This window comes from Oreochromis aureus, linkage group 3, assembly GCF_013358895.1.
Source record: "Oreochromis aureus strain Israel breed Guangdong linkage group 3, ZZ_aureus, whole genome shotgun sequence".
Taxonomy (NCBI): domain Eukaryota; kingdom Metazoa; phylum Chordata; class Actinopteri; order Cichliformes; family Cichlidae; genus Oreochromis; species Oreochromis aureus.
The window spans coordinates 25,717,306-25,737,739 of NC_052944.1; the positions used below are offsets into that span (position 1 = coordinate 25,717,306).

Below are 20,434 nucleotides of genomic sequence, written 5' to 3' on the forward strand. Positions count from 1 at the left end.
TCTGCAAACTCTGTGTTTGCAGCCACAGACATGTGGAAGCTGGGACAATGACATGTACGTTTATTTTTTTCATGTTACAAACATATTTTTTTTCTTTTCCGCATGTTTGATTCTGAGTGACGACTGAATATTTTTTATAAAGATGTTAAAAACTGTTTTACATGACTTTTGATACTAAACTAAAACAAAAACCTGCAGTACTGTTTAAAGTATTTTATTGTGTTTTGGAAATTAAAATGAGTGAAATGTGTTCAACCTACCTGTTACTCTCAATGTGGTGATGTCACTCCACTTTGTCCAGGAAGAGCTTCTTCTACCCCGGCAGCTGTATCCTCCACCATCAGACTCAGTAACTCTGATGATTCTGTATTCATTGGATGACTGACGTATGTTAACCCGGCCTCGTCTCCATTCATACGTCCACTGAGCTCCTTCACCTCCCTGAATCTCACATCTGACAGTGACTGTCTCACCGCTGTATATCACACCGCTGTATATCTGAGTCCAGGATGGCTGCAGGGTCACAGTGGGCTTAGGAGGAGCTGTTAAAAAGATATCATTAACAAACTTAAATTCAAAATCATTATTAAAGTTGTCCCGGTTTTTATTGCTCTTGTTAATGGTAATCATAATTTTGCATGCTGTAGACAATATGACTTGAAAATCAGCAATAAAAAAGTTTTGTTGTATTACAGTTTTTTTCTGATGGCTTAAGCACATTTTTTGTAACTATTGGCTATTTTTGCTAATATTGCTAATCCTGTTTCTGTAAATAATGGCTAATATTGTAAATAATAGCCATAAATGTGTATAGTTTTTCTAGGAGTGCGTTGATCATTTGGAAATTGATTGTAAAGCAGTGAGTTGTATTTACAGTTCTGCAAAAAGAGTGCTGTGCAGTGGATTGTAGCTACAGGTTTGCAAAGTGTGTGTTACAAAATGGCAAACTGAGTGCAAAGCAGTGTTTGTGCTTTTAGTTTTGCAAACTCAGTGAGTGGTTTTGCTATAAGTATTAATAGTTTTAGAAATTGTGCTATAAGAATCACAGTTATACCCCTAATTAAATATTGTGAAATTATTATGTAGTTTTAGTTTGCATTATTCTACTGAATTAGAACAAGGTGTTAACTATTAGATTTATTAAATTGATTTGTATTACATTAGACTGCTGATTTATTGTGAATATATGATATCGTTTTATGATGCATTATACTGCTGAGTTATAAGAAATGCTGTTTTCAGAGAGTCAGGACCTTGTTTTCTGATAATGGAGGAGACAGACCACATTCCACAGGAGCGTCACCCCCACTGTTGTTGAAAGCAGACAAAATAGGGAGCCAAGGCCATAAGTCAGGCTCGCTAGGAGTTAGAAAGAATGTGAATGTTTAGGTTTTTACGACTAGGCGGGGGCTAATAGAGGCTATAAGAGTCTGAGTAACCCTCCACCATTTGGAGATTTGCTGTGACCCTCTGCATGCATGTCTCCCCATCCAGATGGTTTGTGCTCAAAAGTGTTGAATTGTATGTAATAAAGTAATTGTTGATTGAGCATTTATACACCTAGTGTTGTCCTTCCTTCAGCCCAAAGATCGAAAGAATTGGGAGAATTTAACAGCATTCAGAAAAAAACTGTAATAATCAGGAATGTAAACATGTGACAGGAGTTTAAAACATCAAGCAGGTGTGCTCAACAAAGTTTACTAAAAACTTCATCAGCAGCAGATCAAGGTAACTCTCAATAATTTTCCATGAACTGAACTGTAAACAAATGGTCCACATATGGACCTGTTCTACATTAGAGGTTCTTCTAGGTATTCTGACACTCGTGAACACCTGTGGTGGGTGTGGTTTGGGGCTCAGGTGCAGGTTCAGGAGTGGGTGGCAGAAACAGCTGATCCCAGCCGCACTAATGACCTTTTCCCTTATTTTAGTAGCTGCTGGGGTCTGGAAGAGGGGAGGCAGACTGAGAGTCAGAGCAGAATGGAGGGAAGTGTGTGTGTGTGTGTGTGTGTGTGTGTGTGTGTGTGTGTGTGTGTGTGTGTGTGTGTGTGTGTGTGTGTGTGTGTGTGTAAACAACAGAGATAAAAAGTGAGCACAGGATCTAAAAGCTCTCCCCTGTGTGTGTGTGTGTGTGTGTGTGTGTGTGTGTGTGTGTGTGTGTGTGTGTGTGTGTGTGTGTGTGTGTGTTTGGGCGTGTCGTACTGAGGAAACATGTCAGAGTGCTATAAACCATTAGTTTTTCATTCATTTATAAATGTATTCATTAACATCAATCAGTGGAATGAATCCAAGTAAAACCTGTAATGAGAAAGGCTCACACAGCAGACCAGTCTCTGATACAATTATATCGTATTTTTAGGTCAAACTTGAAGAGAAATTAATGTAAAAATGCTCAAAACAAAAGAACTGATGGAACTGCAGCAATAATCCACATGTGGAAATATTTTTTCCTTCCAAATGTTTCACTGTGAGTACTTATCTAAAAAACAGTATATTTGAAACACAGTATTTTGTTGTATCTTTGGATGAAACATTGTGCAGTATAAATTAAAACGTGTGAAATATGTCCAACTTGCCTGTTACTTTCAATGAGGTGATGTCACTCCACTTTGTCCAAGAAGAGTCTCTTCTGCCCCGGCAGCTGTATCCTCCACTGTCAGACTCAGTAGTGCTGTTGATTCTGTATTCATTGGATGTTGGAGGTGTGTTTAACTTGGCTGGTCTCCATTCATACGTCCACTGAGCTCCTTCACCTCCCTGAATCTCACATCTGACAGTGACTGTCTCACCGCTGTATATCTGAGTCCAGGATGGCTGCAGGGTCACAGTGGGCTTAGGAGGAGCTGATCAAATAAAAACATATCATTAGCAGATGGATAATTTGACTTAAAAATCAACAATAAAAAGTGGTTTTTACACTAAGCAGCACACATGCCAATATCAGTGAGATACTACTGCACTACTCACACAAATCATCATCTTCTTGTAAATCTGTACTGTAATCTGTTCAGATAAACATCCATGAAAAGAAAATTAGTCTGTATGAAGGCGGCACACTCTTAATATGATCATTTTAAACACTCTGTGTTCCTCCGCCACTGCCTCGTTTGAGTTTTGGACGAAATGGATTCTGGGATATTGCGTTTTGTCATTTCGAGCTGATTTGAGATGAAAACAGCCAATCAGATTTTCTTTTTGCATCCAAGTCTGTGATTGGCTGGTTTTGTGGCACAAATATAACGGTGTACAGAAAGAGTTGAGCGCGCACAGGCAGAAATGTTGAGAGCGCGAGCAACACATTGCGAGCAAGCGCAAGTGCAAAAACTGAGCGAGACGGGCTGCTGTTGTGTATGTGTGTGGAAAATAGCAAACACTGAGATACATTTTTTGCAAAGCAGCAATGAATTTTGTTCACTCAAATTCAGCTTTTCTTCACTCAAAATAAATTTCTCCTCAAAATGCAACACTTGTACCTGCAATTTTTTTTTTTACGTGCGCTCAGAATAGTGGCACAAAAATAACGCCATATAAAAACGAATGACAACTCTCTCCATAAATATACAAGATGGTGATGAGGAAACACACAGAGAACACAGCTGGGGGGAATAAACATAATGACACAATACAGGAAGCAAAACTGAACACGGGATGGGACACTGTCAAAGTAAAACAGGAAACACTGAGACCTCCACCTGAGACACACGGACTTGACAACAACAGTGATAAACAAACAGGGAGGCAATAGAAGAGACACAAGGACAGGAACAGGGGAAGAGAGGATGAAGATGAAGATGAAACACAGTAAAACGACTAAGACACAAAGGGGCGAGGGAGAGGGCGAGGGAGATACAAACATGGAGATAAGACACACGGAGGGATGAGAGACAAACATGGGTGACAAAACAGACTCAACACCAGTGTTGGTCAAGTTACTTGAAAAAAGTAATCAGTTACTAATTACTGATTACCTCCCCCAAAAAGTAATCCTGTTACTTTACTGATTACTTATTTTCAAAAGTAATTAATTACTTAGTTACTTAGTTACTTTTTAATAACACGATTTACAACCTGAATAGGTGATAAAGCGATAGATCTTTCAGCCCAATTCTACTTTTTCTGCATAATCCATCATGCAAAATGTAATCAAATGGAAAAGTCTCTTTTTAAAACGTTAAATCTTTTAACTTTATGCATCAAGCAAAAATTAAATTATATGCAACATTCTCTGACTGGAAGAAATTTGTTTAACATTTAAACCTATTTTCTGCACATTCCAGCACATAAAATAAAATATGTTTTTGTGTTTACACTCACTCTTTGAAATAGATGAAAGTAAAACACAGCAGAAAATAAATAAAATCAAAGACTCAGCGGCCCTGTTGCTCTATTTTCACCTGTAAAGCAGGACTGGGGTAGGCGGAGGTTTACCCTGGTGCAGGTGTGCTGCGGCGGTCAGTGGAAGAATCCGCGAGTTTCTCTGTGAATTTCCCATTACGTCGTAGCGCACTCGCTGCTTGCTTGGAAGTTTAGGGGTTTTTTTCGCTAAAGTTTTCTTCCCACGCACAATGGACAGTAATGTTTTTGTCACTTTTTATGGAATCAAACTCAAAGTAAGGTCAGTACATCCACGCTTTAAACGCTGCATGCTCATACTCTCTCCCGCACTCGATATATTATCCATTGTTAATCTGTGAACAGCTGTTGTCACGAACGTCGCACTCGCTTACGTCACTGTCATGAGACATTCTCGCAAAAAGTCATGGTTTTAGTAACGCAGTAACGCAGCGTTCCTACGGGAAAGTAACGGTAATCTGATTTGCAATGGTAATCCCTTACATTACTCGTTACTTGAAAAAAGTAATCAGATTACAGTAACGCGTTACAAGTAACGCGTTACTGCCCATCTCTGCTCAACACAGAGAGGAGACATGGAATGAAACACGGGAGCAGAAAAGGGAGCCAATGAGCCACCACCCTGACACCATCAGTGTAAGAAATGATTTACAGTATTTAACTGTTTTTCTACATGATGAAGAAAAAGCTGCTGTGAGAAAGAGAGAAATCTGTCGGCACCACCCTTTGACTTAAATTGTAAGAAACAAATGTGTAAAAAAATGTGTAATCGTTTGCTGTTTTACCTGTTTGGAAGTTGTTGAAAGGGTTTGGAATATACCACTATACTTGCTGTCTTCAGAACGTCTGCCCCCCTTCTTTCTTTCTTTCACATAATGGTATGATCCCCGCCTGACTTTACATGTGATTGGCCACATGTTGTGCCCATCAAAGCACGGATTCTTAGCAGGGCTGAAGATTAAGCTCCCACATATATACTATATATATAATATATAATGTTCTTCCTCTACCCCCTCCCCCCTTTTTTTGCACATGTCGAGGAGCGTGTCAGGCTGCATTTCACTGTGTGTTATACTTGTATAACTATGCATGTAACAAATAAAGAACCTTGAACCTTTATTGAACCACATACCGAGGGTCCATTAATAACTGGCTCGCAGGCCGGAAATAATTGTATCGAGGGCCGAATGTGGCCCGTGGACCGTAAGTTTGACACCCCTGATTTAGAGCATTGTAGGAGATAACAGCTACATATATGAACTGGAGTAAAAACAGTGTTTCTTACCTTTAGCGTTTCCACAGATGACAGTACTGAGCACTAAAATAATGAATAAAAATTCATCAGATATTTTACCTCAGAGTAAAGGTTTTTTTTAAAGTCTTCACTCTGATTATTGATTATTGTTCATTTAGGGATGAACAATAATCACCAAATTTCTCCTGTTTGCTAAACAAGCTCTAAACAGTGAAACACTAATTCTCAGAAATCAGAAACATTTTAATTAATGGTGTCTTCCAAACAATGTCAGACGTGTACTTACAGAAAAAGCCCATCATGTAGAGCAAAGAGTGCCCCATCGTCACATCCAGCCTGCTGCACTCTGATCCTCAGATAATTTCAAACAGTTTTACTTTGCAGAAAAAAGAGAAGTTGTGTTTTGTTTAGGTGTGACAGAGTTTTTCTACAGGCTCTTCTTCTGATTGGTCTCTCTGTGCTTCCTTCCCTTTTACAGCAAACTCAAACAGCTCCTGTAGCTTTGACTGCAGCAGATTTGTGACATGTTTCCCATTGCTTTAAGTCATATCTTACCAGGTCTTGTTTTTTACTCTGACATGTTTTTGCAACTTCCCCTGGATCATTATCATTCTGCAATATTCCTCTTCCTGCACACTGGGAGTCAGTGCGAGTGAATGTACCAAAACCCCTTTTCTGTTTAGCAGCCTGTATTTTTATATCTAAGTCTTTTTAATGATTTTTTTTATATTTTGATTCTTTATCGGAGGAATTATGTTGAAATTCTTCCTTCATGCTGCATAAAAACATGTAGAGATTTTATCTGACTCTTAGCTGAAACATCATCACTATATGTACTATGTACTATGTACTATAATAAAAATGCTCCTTTGACCTCAGATCTGTGAATATTTTCACCTTGTGGTTAAATTCTATGTTTGTCTGACACCCAAACAGAGTAAATGACTCACTGTGTGGTTGAACTGAAACTAAAGACCTGTATGTTTCACAAATTAAATTAACAAAGACAACAAATAAATGTATCTATTGGCACATCAAAGTGAATGTTACATGTTACCAACAAATACGATGCAATTCTCTCCAGAGTCACATGCAGACTAAGAATCAAAGTAGCAAAAAAGGTGACGTTTACTAAAGATTACTGAAGCTGATCATTTCAGGCCTCAATAGTAACAAATGAAGAAAACTGAGTTACAGATAAGTGATCACTGGAACACAGAGACTTACCTGTGGGTCATCACAAAATCTTCCATATGGTCTCTATCAAGGTCACAAAAGTTTCAACTTACAACATAAATGAGAATAACATACTGTATGATTCAACAGAAGTTCAGTCAAACTGTTTAGCTATGTGTCCATACGAGTGAACATTATCAACACTTATTATTTTCATTATTTTCAGTTTTACTGTGGATTGTAATCATTTATTAAAAACAAAAAAATCATTTGCAGAAGGTCAAAAACAGAGGAGAGATGTTAGGAGGTTTTTGTTGTGTATCTAATGGCATTTTAATAATTATTCCTTAAAAACATTTATTTTTATATTTTTACTCATGTTGCCATGTTCCTTTAAACTTGAATGCATATTGAGTAAATACACAAAGCATTGCAACAAACCTCATGTTGCTTCAGCTTCCAGTTCCTCTTTACACATCCTGAGGTTTGATAGCAAGAATAAGACATAATCACATAGCACAGAGCCAAAGTGTTTTAGGAGACATTGAGATTCATTCTGTGGGCTGATGGAGAAAAACATGAGATCACTGAGGTTTTTTAAGTGCAGATGAGCCTGCAGCTGTGTGCAAACTTTCATTTATACTTCACAGAAATACTGACACAGGGTGAAGGGTTTTAGAGCGGTGGCTTGATGCAGGTGTGTGTCTTTGTCCATATATGTGCCCAGAGCCTTGGGGCTCTGTCCTCAGCTCTTACTGGGGTGGCCAACCTCTGACAGGATCGGCTGCCAGTTGGTTTTTAGGCGCTCTTTCTTTTTGGCTCCTTGTTGCTTCTGCTGGTGTGGACACGTGGTTGTTTTTGGGTCTCCTGGATCTTTCCCTGTTTTCTCTGTTGTGGTTTTGCACCCTCATGATCACGTATGTTTTATCTGACACACACACACACACACACACACACACACACACGCACACGTGCACACACACTCACATACATGAGGTCATTGATGTTTGTTTAAGTGCAGAGATCGTGCAGATAGACTTGCAGCTATTTGCGAACTTGCGGTTACAAAAATGTTAACACAATATTTTCCATCAGCCACGTCTCTTTAAAAAATGGTCTTTCCTGTCATGGTCTGCATGTTAATTTAGTAAAACAAACTCCTTATTAAAGCCAAAAAGGTCAAGAACGCACATCTGATTAAAAAGCTCCTTCCTTATATATGCTGACATAAACAAGACATCAGCTACACAAAAGACTTCTGTCTGAAACACGCTGCATTTCCTCTTTCCTGCATGGTGCAGATGAGGCCTCTCAATAGATTAAAAATAAAATCTGGTAGAATATAGAGTATCCATAATTTCATTGTACATGTACAATGAGAACAAAGGGCTATTCTATTGGCGGTGTGAAGAGGGAAGGAATGAGCCAAAATGCAGACTCTTAGAAAAGGTCAACTTAAACCCAGCTGTATTGCTCAGAGGGCAATTGGTCAGAGGGCCCGGTGGCGCCAGTGTCCAGCAGCTTCGCCTCTGTCAGTGCGCCCCAGGGTGGCTGTGGCTACAAAGTAGCTTGCCATCACCAGTGTGTGAATGTGTGTGTGAATGGGTGGATGACTGAATGTGTAAAGCGCTTTGGGGTCTTTAGGGACTAGTAAAGCGCTATACAAATACAGGCCATTTACCATTTATTTGTTATGTAAGTTGCATTCGTTTAAAAGTTTTATGTTATGAATAAATTGATTAAAACAAACTAATTGTCACTGAACTCATATTTACAGGTATTTTTAACACGTATGAACATAAAGCTAACTTTGACCAATTTTAAATGAACATGTATTTAATGAGAATAAAGTAAATGACAATAACAAATGAATGAGAATCAGCACCTCCAAATCTGAGGCCATGGCCCTCAGCCGGAAAAGGGTGGAGTGCCCACTCCGGGTTGGGGACGAGTTCCTGCCCCAGGTGGAGGAGTTTAAGTATTTCGGAGTCTTGTTTGCAAGTGATGGGAGGAGGGTATGGGAGATCGACAGACTGATCGGTGGAGTGGTTGCAGCGATGCGGACGCTGTACCGGTCTATTGTGGTGAAGAGAGAGCTGGGTGTAAAAGCGAAGCTCTCAATTTACCGGTCGATCTACGCCCCTACCCTCACCTATGGTCACAAGCTGTGGGTGGTGACCGAAAGAATGAGATCGCGAATACAAGCGGCAGAAGTGGGCTTCCTCCGAAGGGTGGCTGGCCTCTCCCTTAGAGATAGGGTGATAAGTTCGGCCATTCGAGGGGCTCAGAGTAGAGCCGCTGCTCCTCCACATCAAAAGGAGCCAGTTGAGGTGGTTCCGGCATCTGACAAGGATGCCCCCTGGGCGAGGTTTTCTGGGCATGTCCCACTGGGAGGAGGCCCGGGGGCAGACCCAGTACAGGCTGGACAGATTATATCTCTCGGGTGGCCTGGGAAGCTGGAGGAGGTGGCTGGGGAGAGGGAGATCTGGGCTGCTGCCCTCGCAACCCGGCCCCGGATAAGCGGAAGTGAATGAATGAATGAATGAATGAATGAATGAATGAATGGATGGATGGATGGATGGATGGATGGATGGATGGATGGATGGATGGATAATAACAATAAAACAAGTATATTTATAATACATCAACAAAAATCAGGCCTGGGATCCTCCTGGTTTAAAATACGGTCCAGGACTGGGACACTCAGGTTAATCCTGCAGTACAAGGGTCTGGTCTGGTTAAGGAAAAGGTGGAGAACAACATAAACAGTTTTAGTAGAAAAGTATGATTTTATTTATTTTATGACATCAAAGGATTATTGTGATTATCAGGCTTAAGTCAAATATACTAATAGGCTGTGAAAAGATTTCATTTGTGTAACTAACTGTTAGGTTTTATGTTGGCACAAACCTATTGCTGGAACAGCCGAGGCAATTTTACTGCAGCTAGCAAAAACATGAGGCACCAGGCAGAACTCTTTGTCTGATCTCGTACACGAGGGAGAGGACCGAGGTGAGCGCTGTTCCTGGAGCCCCAGTCACTCTCAGTCAGCTCCCCCGTAGCACTGCTCTTTATTGCGGTTACATGAATATGCATAGATTCATTAACACAGACCTTCCCAAAGAAAAACAATGCTTGGACACTGCTAGCACGGGGTGCCCACAGAAACGCAAAGCAGGATATGAAGAATAGCTGAATATGTTTCCAAACCAACTTCCTTCTAAGAAAAAGACTAGAAAAATGGTGAAGCACATCTGCCCTTTGGCTTAACCTGAACAAGTACCAAGGTAGGTCTCCCCTGCATAATTGGTGTTCCCTGCATCAGGAGCACGTGCTGGGCTCTTCAAATCACGGACTAACAGTATCCCACATTCTTGATTGTTAGTTCACAAACACTTCTTGGAATACCTAACTACTCCTGACATTTTGGAGATGTTAGCTCTTTATACATCTGACATTACAGTGGGATACAAATAATATCAGGCTGATCCTGCCACGATTTGTTCCCCGTGAATAAATCACGGACAAACAGTATCACACAGCTGTTTATGTTTTTAAACCCATTTTGCACAGAGAGGCATTTCTTGTAAAACCTGAAGATAGTCAGATTAACAGTATTTTGTCTCTATCTGCCATTCTGCAATTGATCTCATGTAAACAATAACATGGCGCACAGCGTGATGTGAAAAAAGGCACATACCTTTGACGTTGCATGATGGACTCTGTATTCCTCGTCCACACGTAAACGCAAAAAAGGAGTTTTGATTTATATAGCACCAAATTATAGCAACAGACAGTTAAACTGAATTGAACTGAATTACTTGACAGTTGTGTGTGCTGTCTGAGGACAGTCACTGTGTTTGTAAGTAGCCGTGTTCATTTTGTCACATGTTCTTTCTACTTTCTACTCTTTAGATTTGTAAACAATTTGTTGAGCACTAATGTGCACATGAAGCCCATTAGTGCTTTGAGTGCTCCAAGGGGGTAAAAAAGCACCTCCGTCTAGTGAAAGAGCGCTGCCTACTGCTCGAAGAGGTCAGAGTCCGCTGGGTCCACAACGCAGGGTCGTGTCATCCTGTCAGGGGTGTCGTGTGTGGATGCGAGGAAAGGAGGACCCAAACGCTGGACTCACAGGTAGGTGAAGGCTGGTGTTTATTATGACGAGCAGGTGAGCTGAACATAAGATGACAGGCTGAACTGAAATGACTGGCTTAACTGAACACACGTACAGAGTAGACAACCTTAACATCAATGACACGACAAAGACCAGGATGAAACTGAGGACTTAGGTACACTGGCTAATGATGATGATTAAGGACGAGTGAGAACACAGCTGAACATAATGAAACAGGAAGTAGAGCTAATGACACTGAGACAGAGGGCTGGCACGGTGAAGCGGGAAACATGAATGTGGAACATAAACTGAACATGAACTGAAAACACCGGGTGAACCACCCAGGAACCCTGACACAGTCTTGACTTTAGACAACTGAGAAGTAGATGATTGAATCTGAACAGAAGAGGAGAAAATCAGACATCTGAGCAGAAAACTGAGAATAAATTATTCTGAAAGACAGTTTGGAAAGTTTTTTGGGGTTTTTTCAAAACTACAATGCAACCTGTCAACTGAGATGAACTTCGATTCAAAGCAACTGAGCAACAACTTGGCAACTGAACAAGAGCAAATTAATGTCTATATGAAACTGACAGACAGTTTGGCAACAGAACAGAAAACAAGTGATTCTCAACAACTGAGCAACAATTCGGCAAATCAACAAAACAGAAATGACTGTAAATTTTTAATCTGAGCAGAAGAAAAGCTGCTCTGGAAACATGAGCAACAGTTTGACAGGTGAACAGAAAGAGCTTGAAACTCAGCAAACACGAAGCAATTTGATACCAGAACAAAAGAGAAACGTCTCCCAAGAACAGCAACAACTTCAACTTCAAGTCTGTGAATGTAAAGTGAATGTAATCTCTAAGACTTGAAACTGCACATTAAAATATTTTGATGAACATGAAACCATCAGAAATGTTTACATGAACCGAATCAGTAAAAGTGGAAGATGGAGGATGGCAAACATGCAAAAGAAAAATCAATACTGAGCAGAAGTATTGTTGTGTGAAAATGCCACATAAGGTGTTCAGCATTAAAGGGGACATGAAACACGACATGTATAAAGGCTAATTTACATCATGGAGCCCAGCTCTCAAAAACTGACACAGATGTAACTCTGACTGTGAATCTGGATTTAAGAAATAACTGCTTAAAGGTATAAAAACACAGGTATCGCCATATCCTGTCAGTACAGAGCATGACATCACCAGGTCAGTTGGTTAGTTTCAGCCAAAAGACTCACATTAGGTTGTGTTAGGTAACTAATAACAGAACCAATAACTCGAGGAAAATAAGGACAGTAAAACATCAGTTTAATGGGGTCACTGGCTGCACCTCGTGCCTGTCCCATCTGTGGCTTCCTGTTGGAGAACAATAACATTTATTATAAAAACATCGTGTCTTCCCTTGATGTAAAGTGAAGTTCTGTTCTGTGTGTTTGAGTCTTTACAGAGAGTGTAAAGTTAACTGTACCTTATAGGCTTTGCTTAGAAACTGTAGCCCTCAGACACACCTCTGTACCTGTGTGAAGGAGGAAATCATGCTGATTAACTTTCACTGATTTAAACATGTGGTCTCTGATATACACATGGTATCATTTATTATGTGTTCTGCATTGTGAAAATTGTTTGTGCAAAACATGTGAAAATGAAATGAAATGCATTTTGTTCTTTGCACATTTAAGTGGCCTAATCTTCAGAGCAGGTGATACAGAGCTGAGCTTGGCAGCTGCAGAAAAAGCTTTTGTGTAAAACTGGTTTCAAAGTAGCTGTTAGTCAGCCAGCAGGTGATAACAGCATCCAGGAAGCTCAGACTTTGTATCCAGTGTGTCTGAACATTATGTGTTTCTGTGAGGTGGAGATCTAACAAACGAAACACTAAACGAGACTGTTGTGACTGTACCTGTGGGTCCCATCTTCATTGTAGTAAACAGCACTCTGCTCTGGTGTGTCGTGTTCCCCTGTGAAGATGATCAAATTCATCCACAAAGGAAAAAAAAATATGTTTTAAAGGATGTTTGTTTTATTTTTAAACTGCACAGGTTTTATGTACTCACTCTTTCTTCTAAGATCTTTAAACTCAATAATAGAGGAGGTGACATTTTCATATTCATCTGAACCTGAAATGTTCATAATTACAGGATTGTAAAAGCATAGAATTAGTTTCATTAAATCAAAAAAAGTTTCAACTTAAACTGCTCTGTGCTTTCCAGCACATATACTGTACCATTTCTGTTTTTCACTTGTGTGACTGATTCATAGACGTCAGCAGTACCTAAAGAAAAAAACAAGCCAGGCTCACATTAATCATTTTATTACAGTTACACTAAAGATCAGAGCAAAAACAGAAACACTGTGTGAGTCAAAACCAGGACTGTAAGATCTTTAAATGTTCTTTGAAAAACAGCTGAACACAAACTGAACCTGATGAATGATCATGTTAATGGAGGTTTAATAAAAGTCAATATTAATAATAATAATAAAGATCAGTTTAAATGCTGACCATGTTGAGGAGAGTCGTACACATGAGTTTCATCCTGATTGACTCCATGATTTGTGGAGGAGCCCGGACTGTGACTCTCAGACTGGATCGACCTAAAACATGAAATAAACACAATAAACTCAAAAGTAACTGATGTTTGTTTAAAATAATAATAAAAAGTATTTTACCAACCTGGTGAAGCAGGAATCTGTGAAAGAGACAAATGTTATTACACATGTTTGTCATGTATAAATTGTTCCACTGATATTTAGTGTCATGAGATCAGAATACATGTATATGTGTGAATAATTAAAGTGTATGTAGTAAATAAACTCTCTAATACAGCATGAAAAGAAGAGGCTCTTACACTTGGACTGTCTGCAGCGATACAACAAGAGCAGGAGAATAATAATGAGAGAGACTCCACAAACCAGTCCAACCATCAACCACACAGGAGATGAAGAGCTGTCAGCTCCTGACACAGCTGCTGAAATGACTAATAATAATTAAGTAATAATAAAGTATAATACTTATTATTATACTGCATATTTCAGTTCTCACAAAATAGATCCAAAATAGATCAAGCCTTAAACAGACAATCTAATGTTCCTTCTCAAGCATGAAACTCATTTTTACAAAAACACATCAGATGTTTTGATCCTGCTCACCTTTAACTGACATCCAGCTCTGTGCTGACTCTCTTCCTGAGTACTGACACTTGTAGAAACCTTCATCAGACTTTGACACTGCAGAGATCTTCAGCTCCCCTCGGGGATCATTTTGAATAAGTTTGTCATTGTGATAGAAAAACACATTGGAAAGTATTTTTTGTGTTTTCAAACTGCAGCTCAGACTAACAGAAGCTCCCTCAGTCACAGGATGAACAGGACTCACCAGGATGGGACCATTACCATCATCTGTGACACAATCACACACAATTGTTTCAGTCACATCAGCTGGTGCACACTTTTAGAAAAAGCTGACATGTAAGCTTCAGGAAGATTTTCACAGAAGCGACTCTGTGAAACAGATGATCGACTTGAATCCAGGTAAGAAAAAATGCATGTAGTAAATGAAGTTGAACGGCTGATGGTCGGATTTTATAAGCTCATAATGTGATCTAACAGAGACTCACTTAGTAACTGATCTAAGTGTTGTGAATAGAATGAAATAAAAATAACTGCATTTAAAAACTTAAATACCAATAAGGCCTGTGGGCCTGATGGTGTTTCAGCTTTTCTCTTTAAACATTTGCTGATGAGCTGAATCCAGCTTGGAGACCTATTGATATCAGCTTCATCCTCACTATATAGAGAAAGGCTGCAATCAGCAAAATAATGATCACAGACCTGCAGCAGTAACATCAATAGTAATGCAATCATTTGCATTATGGTTGTGAAGTGACTTGTGAAGTGATATATGTTAGATTTGTATTGTTGGATTGTCATTTATGCCTAGAAATATATATTTATATATGCTTAGAAGTATATAGCCATATAACCACTATCAATATACAATTTGAATATAATGTTGGGAGAAGCACTGATGATGGCTTTATTACTTTAACTCGCTTGATTTTAAAGCATTTAGAAAACCCCTCAGCTTATGCACGATTGTAATTTATTGATCTAATATCAGTGTTTAATACCACAAACACTTATACACTGTTAAATAACATAAAGGTGGATCCTTATATAATCAGATGGTTGTTTGGCTATTTTCATTAAAACATAACAGGAAGTGAAAGTCAGTTCTACTTGTTCACACATACAGGTTATACAAACTATTCTTATTATCTATTCTTTTCTAATTTTATTTAAAAAATTGTGGAAATCAGAAGGGATTGTGCAGTGGTGTAAGAAACACACCTTCATGTTAATTATAGAGAAAAATAATCGTCCTCATAATTATAATGATCTGTGATCAAAGATCTATTGGAGATCTCAGCCTGGTTTCAATGACTGGAGAGAAGTTTGAACAAGTGACAACACTTAAGGATTAAGATGTTCAGTTACACTGGGTTCATCATGTGGATCATTTGTGTAGTCAGTGCTTGTATTTTTTAGAAGGCTGATGGTCCATGATGTGTTTCCCTTAATTTCTCTGAATGGAGACAATAAAAGTTCATCTAATGTGATGACAGAGATGTTGAGCTTTTTAGAGTTTTATTCTGATGGAGAAAATATAAAATACTAATTTACTTAGAGAACAAAAAACAAGAATATTTTTTGATGCTTTGGTGCATAAAATTGTCTGAAATTCTCTTTTTTGTTTGTTTTGCCACATAGAATTTCTTCACATACAGCAAAGCTGGGACAAATGTTCATGTGACGTCTAAATCATTCAGATCCAAGAAGTAAATGTATAATAACATACTCTGTACAGTGATGTTGACTGCACTGCTGAACTCTCCTGATCCAGACTCACACCAGTACACTCCAGTATCTGACTCTGATGTGTCGATGTTACATGTGGATCCAGTCATTCTCCTACAGTCAGAGAGTCGGCCGTCCTCAGAGAACTTCCTCACTCTCCACTCAGTGAAGTTTCCCTCACAGGTCAGTGAGACAGAGTCAGAGGTGAAGTGTTGCACTCTGTCAGGACTCACTGTGAGAGATGCTGCTGAATGAACATCTGGAAACAACATGCAGTGAAGAGACAAAGCTCACAGATGTTAGCATTCAAAATATCACAGTGAAAATATTCGGAAAACAAAGGAGCCGAATACTGACATGTTTAAGATGATCAAACCCACATGCTTTATCTGCTGGCAGCTCATGTAGAGCTTGGTACACGTCATGTGACATCATGAGCTTTGAGTCATCACTCTCAGCATTATCCACCTGATACAGATCACTCTGAACACACTTCAGTCATTTGCTGTAATGTTTCTGTCATAACTCTGTGATATTGTCTGTTTCACAGATTCCTTCTACAGTGAGATATTTTGCAGCAGCAGGACCAAAACTAAAAACCTTTGAAGTATATTTGAAATGAACAATAACAGCAGCTGTTATTTGTGACGTCTTCTTCTAGCATCCATCTGTAGTCAGTGTTTTTCTTGTATTTGTCAGAGCTGTTAACCTGCCTGCAGACATCTTTGTTTCTTTATTAATTATATTTGACTTTTGTATCTGAACACCTACCTGAGCACTAAACAAAGAGTCTTAACTGTGTAAATCCTGTCTGTGCACTAAGTAAAAATAATCAGTACAAACAGTAACATGAGTTTAAATATCAAAGTAAAAGTATTCGAAGAGAAAATATTAAAATCTCATAGATGTCTTTTGTTTTTCATGTTATCACATTAAATAAAACTGAAAAATAAGAAAAGGAAACAAGGAAATTTAGTTTGGTTTGATCACAGAGAGAAAGGAAAATATTCAATTCAGTTTTTCTTTTGGGGAGTTTTAATGTACACAAACATCAATGGTTGTCATGGAAATGAGATTTTAATGGTCTAAATCCTGGAGAATAAAAATGAGGACCTAACATGAGCTTATTGAAAGGACAGAGAGAAACAAACTGACCTGCAGACCAGACAAACTTTGGTTGACTGTGATCAGTGTGATACTCTGGGTCTCCTCTTCCAGCTCTGCACACATATCCTGCTGTGTGTGTCTGTCCATGAATGATGTAGGAGTCCTGTGCAGTCCCACTGCCATCAGGTAGCAGCTCATAACTGGAGGATTTCTCTGATAGATCAGGAACAGCTTTATACCAGTAGAAGCTCCATCCTGCAGACGGATGTTCAACCTGACAGTTCAGAGTTACTGAGGCTCCAGGACTCAGCCATGATGGAGACACAGTGAGGACAGGACGGGGTTTATCTGTTCAACAAAGATTTTCTCTCAGTGAACATGTAGTACAGTCTCTGAACAGTGAGCTCAGTTTATACAAAGAATAATAATCTCAGTCTATATGAACAGAAACACATTTTACAAAGTGTTCAAACAGCTTAAAGCAAATATGACTTACTGTCAGAAACTGTCAGTGTGACTGAATCACTCCACTCTGTTGTTTTATGCTGTGAACTTTTCATTCTGCCCTTACAGCGATAGTTTCCACTGTTGGATGATGAAGCAGATCTAATCCTGTATTCATTTTGATTTGGAGGTTTTCTGATGCTGTTTGTTTCCCACTCATAATCCCACTCAGTGTCTCCTCCATGGATCTCACATCTGACAGTGATCGTCTCTCCTCTGTATATCTCAGACCAGTTTGGATACAGAGTCACAACAGGCCTGTTTGAGGCTGTTAATGTTCAAGAAAGTACAATAAAAACACGTGAAAGACAAAAAAGGTTCAGTTACCATCAGATGTAGTGATTTGTAGGAAGTTACATTTAAACTCACCAGTTGTGTCAATCCTGACTGACTCACTGTCCTCTGTGTAGTAAACTGGTTCTCCTCTTCCTCCTCTGCAGCTGTAGAGTCCTCCCTCTGAGACACTGATTTGTCCATTTGTCACAGGTTGAAAAGATTTCCCATCTCTGTACCAGTAGTATTTCCATCGAGATGATGATGATGACGATGATGATGGGTTCACAGAGCAGGTCAGGGTCACACTGCCCCCTACTGGAACAGCTGTCCTATCAGCTCTCAGTTCAGCCTTTGGTTTCGCTGCAGTTCAGTTTAGAACAAGAACATAAAAGTAAAAATGACTGAATCAGAACAATTTAAAGAACTGGATGGAAACATGTGAATGATCAAATATCACAAAACTTTATTGGTGAAGCTGTAACAAAGTGTGTTACACAAAATACTCTGAAATACTGTTTTGATCCGCACAGCATTTTTTTTTTAATATTTACTTCTGAGTATTTAAAAGTAATTAATAAATGCATAGTTCATTTACTATCATTAATTTGAAGCATGACTTAGTTAATTCATCCATAATGAGAAAGTAACCCAGGTTAATATGATCTGATTGTACTTAGCATGCTATGTCCTTGTGTTCTTTACTAAATCTGCTGTTGAAGCCTCTGATAGCTAAGATGAGACCTAGTAAGTGTGTTTTACATTCTTTTGTTGTGGAAGCTGACATTTCCTGTCGATGTGCACAGATGTGTCAGAATGGGTTTTAAAAGACACATCGATGGTTTGGAGGAAGTAATTACTGAAGCTAACTCAGAAAGATCAATTAGAGAAAAAACTCTAAATAAATATCAGTGGCACTGAAAGTAGCTGTACATAATGTTATGTCTGTGAGATGATTATGAGTAATTTATATACTCATTAAATATCATTACTCTAATTAATAGCATACCAGCACAGACCAGCGTCAAACAAAATGAGGACATATTGTCGTCTGCAGTTCAGAGTTCATTAAATGGCCTGTATTTGTATAGCGCTTTACTAGTCCCTAAGGACCCCAAAGCGCTTTACACATTCAGTCATCCACCCATTCACACACACATTCACACACTGGTGATGGCAAGCTACACTGTACCCACAGCCACCCTGGGGCGCACTGACAGAGGCGAGGTTCATTAAGTGAAAAATATCCAGTGTGTGTGTTTGTCATGAGAGCAGACTCTTTATCTAAAACCGGAAACCTCTAAGATCGTTTCAACAATAGACAACATGCTAAAAACAACTGAAGTAACTGCATCATATGTTGGTGCAACAGGGAGTAATAAAAATAAAAATAACACAAATACAGAAGAGAAAATATTGGATTCTTAGTGGATGTGGTGGAGCAGCTGAAACAGATTCAGCATTTGTTCTATTTGTTCTGCACTTCATGTATTAGAGCTGCACAGCAGAGAAGTTACTCTGATATGTTTTGTTCTCTTTACTGTGAATAAAAAGCTGCTGTTCACATTTTTTATTTTCAGAGTAAAAACAAAACATTTTACTGAGCAGCACAAAAGAAACAGCTACAAAGCGGTAAGAAAAGCAAGTGTTTTCACTTATTTTGATGAAACAGAGCTCCAACTTACATGATACAGTCAGTGTGATGGTATTACTCCACTCTGTTAACAAATAGGTCCTTCTACCACGACAGCTGTATCCTCCACTGTCAGACTCAGTAACTGTGATTCTGTATTCAATACAGAATCACAGTTACTGAGTCTGATTCTGTATTCAGTAACTGAATACAGAATCACAGTTACTGAGTCTGACAGTGGAGGATACAGCTGTCGTGGTAGAAGGACCAGCAATAAATAAATGTGGATTTATTGCTGATGGAACTGCAGCAATAAATCCACATGTGGAAATCTTTTTTCCTTCCAAGTGTTTTACAGTGAGTACTGAATCTAAAAAACAGTATATTTGAAACACAGTATTTTGTTGTATCTTTGGATGAAACATTGTGCAGTATAAATTAAAACGTGTGAAATATGTCCAACTTGCCTGTTACTTTCAATAAGGTGATGTCACTCCACTCTGTCCAGGAAGAGCTTCTTCTGCCCCGACAGCTGTATCCTCCACCATCAGACTCAGCAGCTCTGATGATTCTGTATTCATTGGATGTTGGAGGTGTGTTTAACTTGGCTGGTCTCCATCCATACGTCCACTGAGCTCCTTCACCTCCCTGAATCTCACATCTGACAGTGACTGTCTCACCGCTGTATATCTGAGTCCAGGATGGCTGCAGGGTCACAGTGGGCTTAGTGGGAACTGTTCACATAAGAATGATCCAGTTAGAAGAAGAGAAACATAAAAACTCTGCTGTTTATAACATAAGAGTAGAGTGACTGCAAAACAGCTGATTCACAGACAAACAGTTTGAAGACTCAACATCAAAACAAAGTCACAATAAAACTATTTATAGCTTTCAAACTGTAACACAACACTTTCAGTAAAATGCATCAGTATTTACTTTGTACAGTTATCTTTTATTTATATTAAAAAAAGTTACTGATTTTTTTCTATGAGTTGTATTAAATCTAATTTGCTTTAACTAAGATACGATGTTTGAGAGTAATCTTCTGTCAGAAAGAGAAACAGAAGAACAGACTAGTCCCCAAAGACAGTCCGTAACAGTAAAGACAACTTTATATTTCACTTTTCAAACTCAAAATTTCACAACTCTTTATAGCAGCA

The 20,434-nt window shown here is 38.9% G+C and overlaps 3 protein-coding genes across 3 annotated transcripts in view; all 3 read right to left on the reverse strand.

The window, feature by feature from the left end:
• Window positions 1-5,965, reverse strand: part of LOC120439050 (immunoglobulin superfamily member 1-like) — a 265,608-nt gene extending 259,643 nt beyond the window's left edge. Inside the window, exons 1-4 of the mRNA XM_039609733.1 lie at window positions 5,895-5,965; window positions 5,639-5,671; window positions 2,968-3,003; window positions 2,577-2,843 (exon numbers count right to left, since the gene is read on the reverse strand). Of these exons, the coding sequence (XP_039465667.1) occupies window positions 2,577-2,843; window positions 2,968-3,003; window positions 5,639-5,671; window positions 5,895-5,931 (373 nt within the window). The 5' untranslated portion in view covers window positions 5,932-5,965. The remainder of the gene's footprint in view (window positions 1-2,576; window positions 2,844-2,967; window positions 3,004-5,638; window positions 5,672-5,894) is intronic.
• The window catches only part of LOC116311487 (basement membrane-specific heparan sulfate proteoglycan core protein-like), a 681,374-nt gene that overhangs the window by 490,064 nt on the left and 170,876 nt on the right, over window positions 1-20,434 (reverse strand). The gene's annotated exons all lie outside the window — the stretch shown is intronic.
• Window positions 10,941-20,434, reverse strand: part of LOC120439051 (Fc receptor-like protein 5) — a 100,228-nt gene continuing 90,734 nt past the window's right edge. Inside the window, exons 3-15 of the mRNA XM_039609734.1 lie at window positions 17,738-18,004; window positions 17,361-17,636; window positions 16,913-17,212; window positions 15,759-16,016; window positions 14,051-14,299; window positions 13,750-13,878; window positions 13,575-13,590; window positions 13,404-13,495; window positions 13,128-13,175; window positions 12,958-13,020; window positions 12,804-12,861; window positions 12,375-12,422; window positions 10,941-12,262 (exon numbers count right to left, since the gene is read on the reverse strand). Coding sequence (XP_039465668.1) covers window positions 12,389-12,422; window positions 12,804-12,861; window positions 12,958-13,020; window positions 13,128-13,175; window positions 13,404-13,495; window positions 13,575-13,590; window positions 13,750-13,878; window positions 14,051-14,299; window positions 15,759-16,016; window positions 16,913-17,212; window positions 17,361-17,636; window positions 17,738-18,004 — 1,790 coding nt within the window. The 3' untranslated portion in view covers window positions 10,941-12,262; window positions 12,375-12,388. The remainder of the gene's footprint in view (window positions 12,263-12,374; window positions 12,423-12,803; window positions 12,862-12,957; window positions 13,021-13,127; window positions 13,176-13,403; window positions 13,496-13,574; window positions 13,591-13,749; window positions 13,879-14,050; window positions 14,300-15,758; window positions 16,017-16,912; window positions 17,213-17,360; window positions 17,637-17,737; window positions 18,005-20,434) is intronic.